Source organism: Rhinatrema bivittatum, chromosome 4 (assembly GCF_901001135.1).
Source record: "Rhinatrema bivittatum chromosome 4, aRhiBiv1.1, whole genome shotgun sequence".
Taxonomy (NCBI): domain Eukaryota; kingdom Metazoa; phylum Chordata; class Amphibia; order Gymnophiona; family Rhinatrematidae; genus Rhinatrema; species Rhinatrema bivittatum.
The window spans coordinates 467969949-467984881 of record NC_042618.1 but is presented as its reverse complement, the minus strand read 5'-3'; the positions used below and the strand labels follow the sequence as shown (position 1 = coordinate 467984881).

The 14933-nt window shown below is 47.4% G+C and overlaps 1 protein-coding gene across 2 annotated transcripts in view; it reads right to left on the bottom strand.

The window, feature by feature from the left end:
• The window catches only part of PTPRB (protein tyrosine phosphatase receptor type B), a 122385-nt gene that overhangs the window by 77061 nt on the left and 30391 nt on the right, over positions 1-14933 (bottom strand). Inside the window, exon 1 of one of the 2 annotated variants that reach the window (XM_029597184.1) lies at positions 37-362. The exons of the other annotated variant lie outside the window; for it this stretch is intronic. Within the exon in view, the coding sequence (XP_029453044.1) occupies positions 37-84 (48 nt within the window). The 5' untranslated portion in view covers positions 85-362. Of the gene's footprint in view, positions 1-36; positions 363-14933 lie in introns of those variants that run through there. 2 annotated transcript variants of the gene reach the window in all.

Here is a 14933-nt window from a genome sequence, read left to right as displayed (position 1 = left end):
GCGCAGCAGCAGCGCAGCGCGTTTCCGGCCGCTCACCTGCAGAACGTGCAGCAGAAGCCAGAGGGAGAAGCCAGACACAGGCATCCTGGCAGGAATCCCTCGGGGAGGAGCAGTTTAAGTTACATGGCAGCCCGTCCGAGAAGCCCGCGAGCTACCTCCAGGAAAAGTCACAGGGCAGGACTGGAACTCCGAGCTTTCCTCCTGAAAGGGGGCGAGCAGGGGCTCTGCGCCGGGCTGAGGCTCGGGGACGCAGCTCCTGCCTCTTCCCACGCTGCCATTCTGACCCGGGCTGAGCCCTTTCCAGCCACTTCCGCAATCAAGAGCCCATTTCCCTCCCAAAGGAACAATGCAGAGCTGGGAGGCGAGAAGGATCCAACGCCTCCTCCGGCTCTCCCCCCCCTCCCGTCCTGCCGCTCCGGCTCAGGTCTGCCTCTCACTGCGGGATCCGCTGGCCCCAGCTCTGGACCCCTCCTCTGCCTCTCCCCCACCCCTCCGGATCAGGCTGCGTCTCACTGCGGGCTCCGCTGACCCCTCTGCCTCACCCCCGCCCGTCCTGCCGCTCCTCACTGCGGCTCCGCTGGCCCCTCAGCGCTTCCTCTGCTTCACCCCCGCCCCCTCCTGCCGCTCCGGCTCGGGCTGCGTCTCACTGCGGGCTCCGCTGACCCCTCTGCCTCACCCCCGCCCGTCCTGCCGCTCCTCACTGCGGCTCCGCTGGCCCCTCAGCGCTTCCTCTGCTTCACCCCCGCCCCTCCTGCCGCTCCGGCTCGGGCTGCGTCTCACTGCGGGCTCCGCTGGCCCCTCTGCCTCTCTCCCCGCCCCTCCTGCAGCTCCTGATCAGGCTGAGTCTCACTGCGGGCTCCGCTGGCCCCTCTGCCTCTCTCCCCGCCCCTCCTGCAGCTCCTGATCAGGCTGAGTCTCACTGCGGGCTCCGCTGGCCCCTCTGCCTCTCCCCTGCTCCTCACTGCGGGCTCGTTGGCCCCTCTGCCTCTCCCCTGCTCCTCACTGCGGGCTCCGCTGGCCCCTCTGCCTCTCCCCTGCTCCTCACTGCGGGCTCCGCTGGCCCCAGCTCTGCCACTTTCACTTTCCAGCTCTGCTCCTTCTCTCCTCTGACTCCGCTCACTTTCTCTCCCCCTCCCTTGTCTTCCTTCCTCCTATCTTCCCTTTCTCTTAGGGCTCATTTCCTGAGACTATTTATGGCTTTTTAAAAATGTTTTCTTTTCGGGTCAGTGTTTTATGTAACTTGTTCTCTTCTCTTTTTTTTTAATTTCATAAAACTGGCCTCACCCAAGAGGTCTCCACCTTTCCCGAGCCGCTGCTCTTACCAGCTTCACTTAAGTTTTTTGTGGTTGATGGTTTGCCAGCCTGCACCGCTGTAGTACTTTTTTCCTTTTCTTTTGTTATATATTCTGCCAGTTTCTTTATGAAATCTTCCCATTATGCCTTCTATTTCTGCAGGATATTTTATTCTTTTTCCCAGTTGTGGCAGAGGTAGGGATTCTCTACTTCTCTACCACAGAGAACCACCAGCTCCCCCTGTGTATCTTTTACCCGACCTTCAGGCCGATACAGTAAGGTCGCGCAGAAAACGGGCGCTGAGTGTTTGAACGCGCGCCCGGTCACCTGTCCTGGGCGCGCGATGCCGTATTTAAATGAGGGGTGGCGTTAAAATGGAGGCACCGGGGGCAATAGCGCGGTCCTAGCAGCCCCTCGGCAGCGGCTGACCGGGAGAGGTGGCTGTCAGTGGGTTAGGAAAACGGACGCTCAATTTTACGAGCGTCCGTTTCCCTAACCTGACTGCTGGCACACTTTTTTTTTTTTAAATTTAATTTTTTTTAACCGTTTGGTTCCTCCGACTTAATATCGCCACAATATTAAGTCGGAGGATGTACAGAAAAGCAGTATTTTCTGCTTTTCTGTACATTTTTTTTTGCCTGCTCAGAAATTAACGCCTGCTCTTGGTCAGGCGTTAATTTCTGAGCATAAAATGTGCAGAATGGGTGCACTTTTTTTTCTGTAGCTGGGGCGAATAGCTAATAGCCTCATCGACATGCATTTGCTATTAGTTTGGGAGGCGGGGGGGCTGGCTAAACCCCTTATTGTATAAGGGGTAGCGGGTGTGCGTGGAAAACCCGCGTCCAACCGCGGGTTACACAGTGCGCTCGGCCGAGCACGCTTTACTGTACACTACGCTCTGTGTCGCAAGCAAATCCAAATTCTGATACGGTGCCGGCCTCCACCACCTCCCATGGGAGGCTACTTCAGGGCTCCTGCCTGATTTTCCATGTGCCTTCTAAAAAAAAAAAAAGATATAGAGATATTCAGAAGGAAAGAAAAGGCGCCTTAAAGTTTCAGCCTTCGCACGTGGGTTATGTCCTGCAGTTAGCATGCGCCAGCACTACTGTCATAAAATACAAGAAGACTTTGCCTTAGAAAGGAGAATAGGAGAACAGTGTTTTCTATGATTTGAGATCAAACTCTGCACCAAAAACCCTAATCACTGAGACTCGGGGGGTCTACCTATGTCTACCCGAGAGGAGAGGGGAGACAGAACGGGGACACTGAACGAACACCTCTGAATAGCTCTGCTAGCAGAGAGATTACTCTTCGGAATAAGCCCGTAGTATTGTGCATAAATGATCCAAGTGTCGCCCCTAATATTGTTGAGACAGGCATTATTTGTGAAATAAAGAAAAGCATGAATTTAATTGCTTCTTCTAGACCGGGGAAAGCCTGAAAGATACTGAAATTCTGCCCAGTGCCCAACTGAAGTCGGACCTACTCTGAAATGAAACCAGTTTTCTGGCATCTGTCAGCAAAACCTGCTTGTATGGCAGTGTGTAAGACATTTCACGTGAGGCAGTCGGTAAAATGGAAATAAGAACATAAGAACATGCCATACTGGGTCAGACCAAGGGTCCATCAAGCCCAGCATCCTGTTTCCAACAGAGGCCAAACCAGGCCATAAGAACCTGGCAAGTACCCAAAAACTAAGTCTATTCCATGTTACCATTGCTAGTAATAGCAGTGGCTATTTTCTAAGTGAACTTAATAGCAGGTAATGGACTTCTCCTCCAAGAACTTATCCAATCCTTTTTTAAACACAGCTATACTAACTGCACTAACCACATCCTCTGGCAACAAATTCCAGAGTTTAATTGTGCGTTGAGTGAACATAAGAACATAAGAACATAAGAAAATGCCATACTGGGTCAGACCAAGGGTCCATCAAGCCCAGCATCCTGTTTCCAACAGTGGCCAATCCAGGCCATAAGAACCTGGCAAGTACCCAAAAACTAAGTCTATTCCATGTAACCATTGCTAATGGCAGTGGCTATTCTCTAAGTGAACTTAATAGCAGGTAAAAGAACTTTCTCCGATTAGTTTTAAATGTGCCACATGCTAACTTCATGGAGTGCCCCCTAGTCTTTCTACTATCCGAAAGAGTAAATAACCGATTCACATCTACCCGTTCTAGACCTCTCATGATTTTAAACACCTCTATCATATCCCCCCTCAGCCGTCTCTTCTCCGAGCTGAAAAGTCCTAACCTCTTTAGTCTTTCGTCATAGGGGAGCTGTTCCATTCCCCTTATCATTTTGGTAGCCCTTCTCTGTACCTTCTCCATCGCAATTATATCTTTTTTGAGATGCGGTGACCAGAATTGTACACAGTATTCAAGGTGTGGTCTCACCATGGAGCGAAACAGAGGCATTATGACATTTTCCATTTTATTCACCATTCCCTTTCTAATAATTCCCAACATTCTGTTTGCTTTTTTGACTGCCGCAGCACACTGTACTGACGATTTCAATGTGTTATCCACTATGAATAATTTATACAAACTGGAGGATTACAAAACAGAGCCTGTCTAAAAGTTTCTTCCTCTACCAGTCCAACACGCTATGATTATTTCCATGGTATAATTAGAGTTACGTACAGAATATGAGACCTCTTAAGTTGTGTACACATACATATCTCTCTACACGCAACCTTTTATACACATTAGAGATGTGAATCGTGTGATCGATCGTCTTAACGATCGATTTCGGCTGGGAGGGGGAGGGAATCGGATCGTCGCAGTTTGGGTTTTTTAAATATCGTGTAAATCGTGTAAATCGAAAATCGGCACACTAAAACATCCCTAAAACCCACCCCGACCCTTTAAAATAAATCCCCCACCCTCCCGAACCCCCCCAAAATGCCTTAAATTACCTGGGGTCCAGTGGGGGGGGAGGGCGGGAAAACCGGCACACTAAAACAACCCTAAAACCCACCCCGACCCTTTAAAATAAATCCCCCACCCTCCCGAACCCCCCCAAAATGCCTTAAATTACCTGGGGTCCAGAGGAAGGGTCCCGGTGTGATCTTTTACTCTCGGACCTCGGACCTCCGTGATTTGTAGAAACAAAATGGCGCCGGCGCTACCTTTGACCTGTCATATGACAGGCCGGCGCCATTTTGTTTTTTTGTCCCCCGACGTCAGGAGCGTAGGAGATCGCTCCCGGACCCCCGCTGGACCCCCAGGGACTTTTGGCCAGCTTGGGGGGGCCTCCTGACCCCCACAAGACTTGCCAAAAGTCCAGCGGGGGTCCGGAACGACCTCCTGCAGTCGAATCGTTTTTCCGTACGGAAAATGGCGCCGGCCATACGGTGTATGGCTGGCGCCATTTTCCGTACGGAAAAACGATTCGCGGTAGGAGATCGCTCCCGGACCCCCCGCTGGACCCCCAGGGACTTTTGGCCAGCTTGGGGGGACCTCCTGACCCCCACAAGACTTGCCAAAAGTCCAGCGGGGGTCCGGAACGACCTCCTGCAGTCGATTCGTGTTGCCGTACGGCCGGCACCATTTTGCACAAAATGGCGCCGTATGGCCGGCACCATTTTCCGTACGGAAAAACGATTCGACTGCAGGAGGTCGTTCCGGACCCCCGCTGGACTTTTGGCAAGTCTTGTGGGGGTCAGGAGGCCCCCCCAAGCTGGCCAAAAGTCCCTGGGGGTCCAGCGGGGGTCCGGGAGTGATCTCCTACGCTCCTGACGTTGGAGGACAAAAAAACAAAATGGCGCCGGCCTGTCATATGACAGGTCAAAGGTAGCGCCGGCGCCATTTTGTTTCTACAAATCATGGAGGTCCGAGAGTAAAAGATCACACCGGGACCCTTCCTCTGGACCCCAGGTAATTTAAGGCATTTTGGGGGGGTTCGGGAGGGTGGGGGATTTATTTTAAAGGGTCGGGGTGGGTTTTAGGGTTGTTTTAGTGTGCCGGTTTTCCCGCCCTCCCCCTTCCCCTCCCCCTTCCCCCGATTTACGATTTTTTGACGATAAATCGGGGGAATTGTTATTGTATCGCGGCTCTAACGATTTTTGACGATTTAAAATATATCGGACGATATTTTAAATCGTCAAAAAACGATTCACATCCCTAATTTACACATCATCTGAAGCAAGACAGCCATCAGAATAATTTACCATCCCAACGCTTCACTAGAACTGTCGGCCTCTATATGGCATGTGCCCTAAGTATGAAAGATGTGAGCAAGCCCAAAGACCTTGAATGAAAGTGAGATCCAGTTATTTCCAACGCATACATTACAAACCCCCTTTAATAAAACATTAATGCAAGCTTTCCTTAATTTCAAGCCATGAGTGCTTAGCACACCTGTGTGCACAGTATGGAAAACCTATGAAAGACGACCTCCTGCCAGCAGAGGTCAGAAGTGAATGACCCAATGGCAGTCTGAATTGAAATAGCTCCATCACACACACACACACATATATATATATAGGAGAATACAATAAAATGATAAGACATTTTAGGATCTTTTGGTGATGGCAACCGAGGAACCCAGGAAGAAGTGGAGGAGCCAGAGCAGACCGATGAGCTGGCCACAGCTTTTGAACCTGAAGAAATATCTGTTCAGGCATTTCCCTCACCCATGATTTAAGTGTAAAATTTGCTGCATCTCCTCCTCCTTATTGGTGATTATGGTATCTCTTTCTTTATTTGTAGGGTAGGTTTATGAAGGTGCTCTAAAAGCTGCAGGGGCTTCGTCGCACCCTTCTTGAAAACACTTGGGAGAAGCGATGCTGAGGCTGAGCTGGAGTTGGTGAGATCTGCAGACACTTAACTGACTGAAGCCTTTATAGAAAGGACTGCCAGAGGTTTTTCTTCAAGGAAGCTCTGACCATCGGAGGAGACAGGGTCCTCAGAGGCACAAGGACTGCAGCGGTTAAGGAGCTTGTCTGCTGAGCCAAGAATTATTTTACAATACAAAAAAAAGGCACCAGAAGTGAGTTTAGGGAGTGCCCGGATATGCGTCTAATAGCAGGGGCTCCAGCGGCTCACCCAGACAGTTTCCCAAGCTTTCCGGACATTTTTGGAATTCTGACTCCTCTCCGCTCGCATTTTATCAGGAGGAAATGAGCTTCGCCGACCATACCCCGTGGCTTTTGGCCATTCTGCTTTCAAAGCCCAAGCAACAGGTTTGCTAGCAGTGCAAGAGCCTGGGCTAAACTAAACATCTTTGTGACAGCAATGTTTATGTTAGGAAGAAAAAAGCACGGGAAGGGGGAAGTTTGCTCACAGTCCGACATCAAGGCTTTAAATCCTGAAGAGCACAGCACCTGCACTGCTGCAGCTCATGCAAGCCGGATTGCAACATGAAGTGGGAGCAATGGTACATGCATGAAGTGCTGAGCTCATGAGAGCAAGGCACTGTGGTCGGCCCCTGGCCTCGCTGTAGGGTGGCCAACTTTTCCATGGCCCCTAACTGGACACCCCACTAAACCTAACGCTTTGGGAAGTGGTGGGGTGGAGGTTACAGACTACTGTCAGTTGTCCATCCACTCATTACTTGGCTTTCAAGCAGCCCCCTCAATATACTTTATTTTATAAAATGCTTTTTCAACTATCCTCATAAACACATCATCCACAGCCTCTCTCATGCAGTTTTGCTCTCTAACACAACTAAAGCCTTTCTAATACACACCCACCTCCATACTTCCCCATAAACACACAGCCTCCTCTCTCATACACACACACACACTCCCAAACACATAGCCTCCTCTCTCATATACAAACACACACACACACACATACACATTCCCAAACATAGTCTCCTCTCTCTCACACACACTCCCAAACATATAGCCTCCTCTCTCATACACACTCCCAAATACATAACCTCCTCTCTTTTACACACAGCCTCCTCTGTCAGACACACTCTCTTATGTACACGTGCACACTCCCAAACACACAGACTCCTCTCATACACACAGACTTCTCTCTCATACATGTACACACACACACATATACTTCTAAACACAGCCTCCTCTATTTTACACACAAACACACATACACACACACACTCCCAAACACACATCCTGTTATACACACTCCCAAACACACAGTCTCCTCTCTCATACACACATGCACAACATCCTCTCTCAAACACCTGTACACTCTTAAATGCACAACCTCCTCTTTCATACACACAACCTCTTCTGTCAGACACACTCATGTACAAATGCACACTCCCAAACACATGGATTCCTCTCATGCACACAGCCTTCTCGCTCATGCACACACACACACACACACACACACACAGCGCCTTCTCTCTCATATACACATGCATAACCTCCTCTCATACATACATGCACACTCCCAGATGCACATAACAACCTCCTCTCTCATACACACATGCATGTACATAAACACACTCCCAAACACACAACTTCCTGTCATCCACACACTCCCAAACACACAGCCTCCTCTCTCATGTTCACATGCACCCCCCCAAACACACAGACTCCTCTCATACACACCGTTTTCTCTCTCATGCACACACCCACACTTCCAAACACACAGCCTCCTCTCTCATACACTCATGCACAACCTCCTTTCTCATATATACATGCACACTCCCAAATGCACAATCTCCTCTCTCATGTACATGCACACACTCCCAAACACACAACTTCCTCTCACACACACTCCCACACAGCATCCTCTCTCATGTATACATACACTCCCAAACACACAACTTCCTCTCTCATATACACATGCACACTCCCAAACACACAGCCTCCTCTCTCATACACACTCCCAAATACATAACTTCCTCTCTCAAAAACAGACTCCTCTGTCAGTCACAAACACAGAGCCTCCTTTCTCATGCACACTCCCAAACACATGGACGCCTCTCATACACATGGCCTTCTCTCTTATGCGCACACACACATACAAACACACTCCCAAACTCACAGCCTCCTCTCTTATACACACACACTCCCATACACACACACCTCCCAAACACAGCTTCTTCTCTCATACACACACACTCCAAACACATAACATCCTCTGTCATACACACACACACACACACACACACACTCCCAAACACACAGCCTCCTCTCTCATGTACACATGCACACTCCCAAATGCATAATCTCCTCTCTCATGTACATGCACACACTCCCAAACACACAACTTCCTCTGTCATACACACACACACACTCCCAAACACACAGCCTCCTCTCTCATGTAAATGCACACACTCCCAAACACAAAACTTCCTGTCACAGTCACACTCCCAAACACACAGCCTCCCCTCTTGTATATTCACACTCCCAAACACACAACTTTCTCTGTCATACACACACACACTCCCAAACACACAGCCTCCTCTCTCATGTACATGCACATACTTCCAAACATACAACTTCCTGTCATAGACACACTCCCAAACACACAGCCTCCTCTCTCTTGTATACACACACTCCCAAAACACAACTCCCAAACACAACTTCCTCTGTCATACACACACACACTCCCAATCACACAGCCTCCTCTCTTAGACACACACACGCTCCCAAACACACAGCCTCCTCTCTCATGTACATGCACACATACCGTCCTCCATTCAACACTGAACTTCTACAGAAAACTCTTCAAACTGAACTAATCAACATTAATCTATCAAACTCCGAATATGCAACAACATCATGGCTAAACATCACAAAAAAAAAGTAGCAGACAGCATCAACCCCACTGTCACAAAAACAAAAAAGCAATCAAAACACATCAACCAATGGTATAATGATAACATCAGAGCAGCTAAACGCATACTCTGGAAAAAAGAAAAAGAATGGAGAAGGAACAAAACTACAACCACACTAAATACATATCGGAGCCACCTAGCACAATATAAAAACACCATCTACAATGCAAAAAAAGAATTCTTCTCTAACAAAATCACCAAATTTCATTACAACCCCAGAATGTTATTCTCAATAGTACAAAACCTCAGTAAAACCACCCAAGAAACTATATGCACCAAACATGGAAGTAATGACTTTGCAGAATTCTTCAATAAGAAAATATCAAACTTAATAGAAACCAACTTAATCAACAACAGCCAAAACATCAGACTGAACACTAAGGTAACCTCAACATGGAAAAACTTTGACACCGCCTCCACCCTTGAAATTCAATCAATTATCAAAAAAATGAACCCCGCCAACCACCCCCTAGACTGCATCCCCATAACAACCCTCAAAACAATCGAACCCACCATATCTAAAACTATCACCAAGATTGTCAATTTATCCCTTACTGAAGGTAATTACCCCAAATGCCTCAAATCTGCAGTAATCAAACCAATACTAAAAAAGAACAACTTGGATCCTGAAATTCTTGCAAACTACCGCCCTATTTCAAACCTATCTTTCATAGCCAAGATCATCGAAAAAGTCGTACACTCCCAACTTGATGATTATCTTGAAACAAACAACATCCTATCACCAACCCAATACGGATTCAGAAAGAACCTAAGCACAGAAACTCTCCTACTCTCTTTGAATGACACGATACTAAGAGGATTTGACAAAGGCAAAAAATACCTATTCACACTCCTTGAACTCTCAGCTGCCTTCAACACAGTAAACCACAATATACTCCTAGAACGGCTGACTGAAATCGGTTTAACTGACACCACCTTACAATGGTTCTCATCCTATCTATCCGACAGAACCTACCAAGTATCAATTAACAACAACCCATCCAAAAAGATTAACCTCAACACTGGAGTTCCCCAAGGATCAGCGTTATCGGCCACTCTATTTAACATATACCTTCTTCCCATTTTCCAACTACTAAAAATAGTGGAATCACCCACTTCCTCTACGCTGACGACATTCAACTTCTAATTCCTATCCAAAATTCAATCGAAGAAATGTACAAAGAAACATATTCTCTACTTGTCTCAATTAAACATCTTCTAACATCACTGAAACTCATAATCAACATCAACAAAACTGAAATAATCCTCATGGACAAAAAACCCAATCCAACACCACCACCCCAACTCATACTCGACAATCAAATGAACCCAATACTCCCTGTCACCCACACCAGAAACCTAGGAATAATTATTGACAAAGAACTTTCATTCAAGAACCATATATCAAACAAAATCAAAGAAGGATATCACAAACTACTAACCCTAAGACGTCTGAAACCATTTCTTAACCCTTATGACTTCAGAACCATACTACAGCTACTCATATTCTCAACCATCGACTACTGCAACTCCCTACTGATTGGAATACCATTTTCCCTTGGAAAGTCTGCACGTGCCTTCTCTTTGAAAATGAATTCAGTAAAACTACCCGGACACATTTACGCCTGCTAAGGCACGTGCAAAGATTTTTCAAGGAAAAACACGTATGTTGCAATAGTAGGAGCGTAAGTGTAAACCCCTCCTCAAACACCCCCCCCCCCCCCCCCCATAAGCTTTCATGCACACACAATTTGGTGAAAGCAATGTTTTACCCAGGGATATGACTTTGAAAATTTCCCTCTTTCCATAAGAACACAAGAAATGCCATGCTGGGTCAGACCGAGGCTGTGATGGCTATTGTCTATGAGTTGCCCCAGGAATGAGCAACCGAGCCCCAGGGGGAGTCAAATCCAGGCCACCACAGACAGAGAGACTTCCACCTAGGCCATCCCATCTTCAATCGGGTTGAGCCCGCCAGCGAAGCACGAAAAGCAGGGTTAGACCCTGGCACAAACAGGGTACGAGAGGGCTGGAACACAGTAAGGAGCAGGAACGAACCAGAAATCCTGGAGCCCGGGTACGAGAACAAACAGGTGCACTGAAGGCAGAAGCTGAAGATAATGTAGTCTTCTGCATACAAGGACCAAGCTCTGGCACTGACTGCTGAGACTGCCTCAGTATAAGTACAGGCCTATACAGGAAACAAGATGGCCGCCGGAAGGAGTTTGGAAGTGAAAAGCAAAGAGCTGGTAGGACTAGACAGACAGTTCAAATGGCTCACAGCGCCACCTGCAGGCCAGAGGAGCACTCGGCAATGGATCCTTACAAAAGCCATCGAGCCCAGCATCCCTTCTCCAACAATGGCCAGTCCAGGTCACAGGTATCTGGCGGATCCTCAGTAGTTGATCTATTTCATGTGTCTCACTCCTAGGGATAAGTTCTAGCTTTCCCAAGTGATTTAAGAAAGCTTGAAGACTGGTCGAGGATTTGGCAACTGGGATTCAATGCCGAGAAGTGCAGAGTCTTGCATCTGGGGTGCAGCAATCTAGAAGAGCTGTATGTGAAGGGGGGTGAAAGACTGATGTGCACGGACCAAGAGAGGGATCTTGGGGTGATGGTGTCTGATGATCTGAAGGTGGCGAGGCAATGTGAAAACGCAATAGCTAAAACCAGAAGAATGCTGGGCTGCATAGAGAGAGGAATAACCAGTAAGAAAAAGGAGGTGGTGATGGCCTTGTACAGGTCCTTGGTGAGGCCTCACATGGAGTACTATGATCAGTTCTGGAGCCCATATCTCAAAGGGTATAGAGACAGGATGGAGGCGGTGCAGAGAAGGGTGACCAAAATGGTGGGGGGGGGGGGGGGGGGGGGGGAGGATCTGAAAATGTATAACTTGGAAGAGAGGAGGTGCAGGGGAGATAAGATACAGACCTTCAGATACCTGACACAAACTTCAAACCTTTTCTGCTGGAAAGGAAACAGTAGAACTAGGGGGTAATGAAATGAAACTCCAGGGACGAAGACTCAGAACCAACGTCAGGAAATATTTCTTCATGGTGAGGGAGGTGGATGCCTGGAATGCCCTTCTGGAGGAGGGGACGAAGACAAAAACAGTGAAGGACTTGAAAGAGGCGTGGGCTAAACACCGTGGATCCCTAAATGCTGGAGGATGGGAACGAAGAAAAAGGGTGCATGGGGATAACCTGCTCAGTGGCGGTTACGGCCTTAACAGTATGCACAGGGATTGCCACCCTTAACCATTGAGCCGTGATGCTTTCAATGCGACTGAAACATCGCTCTCCGCTTTGACGGATTCAGAGGACAACCAACATGGGCCCTGACTTTTACAGTCTGGGGGGCACTGATATAAGCAGAGATAAGGGAAAAAGCGCAGGAAGGCTTCTAAGGCCAAGTGCAAAGCAAAGCTTCGTGTGAATTATCAAGAAGGCTCCTCACCCAGCAAAAATGTTGCTATCTTGACATATAAGGCTTGAGGGTAACCTGCACGGAGCGGCAGCTACTACCATAAGAAACTTACTGGGCAGACTGGATGGAGCATTTGGTCTTTTTCTGCCATCAATGCTATCTTACTGTGTTACCTGGCTAATAACTGTTTATGGGCTTTTCCTTCAGGGACCTGTCCAGTCCTCTTTGTAACCCCGCAGTGTTGAGTTGCCTTGACCTCGTCCTCTGGCAACAGATTCTACAGCTTCATTGTGCACTGAGCAACAAAATACTTCCATGATTGGTTTTAAATCTGCCGGTTGCTACTTTCATGGAGAGTCCCCTGGTCCTAGTGTTGTTTGAATGGGTAAATAACCCGTTCCCTATTTACCCGTTCCACCCCGCTCATGAGTTTATAAATCTCAGTCCTATCCCCTTCTCAGTCAACTCTTTTCCATGCCCTAATCTGTGTAATCTTTCTCCATAAGGGAGCTTTTCCACCCCCTTTATCATTTTTGTCGCCCTTCTCTGCACCTTTTCTATGTCTGCTATGTCATTTTTTGAAATGCGATGACCAGAACTGCACACAGTACTCAAGGTGCGGTTGCTCCATGGATGTATACAAGGGCATTATGATAGTCCCAGTTTTGTCCTCTGTTCCTTTCCAAATAATCCCTCACATTCTCGTTGGCTTTTTGACCACCGCCACACACTGAGCCGAAGATTTCAAGGTATCGTCCACAAGGACTCCGAGGTCCTTCTCCCTAGCACGGAGCCCAGCGGCGGACACCTGTACTTACTTTTAGTTATTCAGAACACATGAAGATAAGGGCAGGATCCAAGCAATCCTGCAGATGCACGGCAGTTTCCGAGGGGTTTCCCATTCCAAGAAGGTGCGTGGAGGGCACGTTCTTTTTGCCATAACAGCTGAAAATGCAGCTAGAGGAGCGCTAAGAGGAGCTTTGAATGCCCTTCCAACCTACTGCACTCGGTCAACATATAGAGATCATTTTCAGTCAAAAGCACATCCCCGAATCGGTTTGGTTGGCACGATGTTGAATCGGCAAAACATTTCCTGCTAATTCAGGAAGAGAGAAAGTTTCTCAGAAAAACGAATGCATGCAAACAGGTGTGCAACATTTGCCAGATCCTGGCACTCAGCTCTCCGGGATACGTGTCCCTCGGTGCTTTTCACAGAAGATTTTGCTTGCAGAATTTTTTTTCCTACAGATATTTTCTTTTCTTTCCTGAATTGGCCGGAGCTTAAGGGAGACGGGGGTGGAGAGAGGAGGGAAGAGACGCTGTTTCAGACCTTGACTTGTAGGCTGGTGACATCTACTTTGCCTGGTTTTTGCCCTAGCGTTTAAATCTGTCCCTAACTGTGACAGAAAATGAACTAGGTAATTAGGGTTCATTTGGGTTATTCCAATTTTCAGAGCAATTAGTTAAGGACATAACATAAGAACATAAGAAATTGCCATGCTGGGTCAGACCAAGGGTCCATTAAGCCCAGCATCCCGTTTCCAACAGAGACCAAACCAGGCCACAAGAACCTGGCAATTACCCAAACACTAAGGAGATCCCATGCTACTGATGCAATTAATAGCAGTGGCTATTTCCTAAGCAGTTAATGGACTTCTCCTCCATTATCAGTAAAGGTGGACAGAAAGCCCACGTTAGCATTCATGATCATCTCGATGTATCTCTCAGGCATCTAGAAGGTATCCTCTTCTAGCAGCTGACAGTTTCTGCCCTGTAGCGGGTGTTTTACTCTCCCTTTCTATACCATGCTCTTATAAAATCACAATGAAATCTCTTAGGTAATTGCAGCAGGAGTGAAGAATCCTCCTGTATTGAAAATGCAATTCTGATTCATGCTCCTTTTTTTCGGCATGCTTATTAGGGACGTGCATAACAAACTGGAAAGAAAGAGGGCCTCCGGGAAAATTTCATGTTATGAGGAAATTTAGCATGGCAGCTAGGGTGCCATTTGCAATAAAGTTGAAATTTACGGCTATTACCCAACAAAATACCAAGGGGTGGGACATTAACAACCAGAATAAACTACAGAGGGGAGTCAGTTCATTCAGGCAGGGGAGCTGCTCCTTTAACTCAACGGTAGAGTCTACGAAGTGCTGGCAACAGGTTGCAGGCTCAAACCCCAAAGTCCACGGTTGGAAACATAAGCTGTGAGAGTGCCAAGCCGTGCAGAAAAGAGCACTGCTTGATTTCATCCCGCCTCCATCTCAGCTTTCCGATGTATTTGCAGAGGATACAGGGGGGTGCACAGATATTTTGCTCGTTTTTTGGGGGTATTTTTGGTTTTTTACATTTTTAAATTTTGTTTGTTATTTATTTGGATTTTTTTAAATTTATAATGAAAATAAGTAAATAAAATACAAAAAAAAATAAATACAAAAATATAAAGGA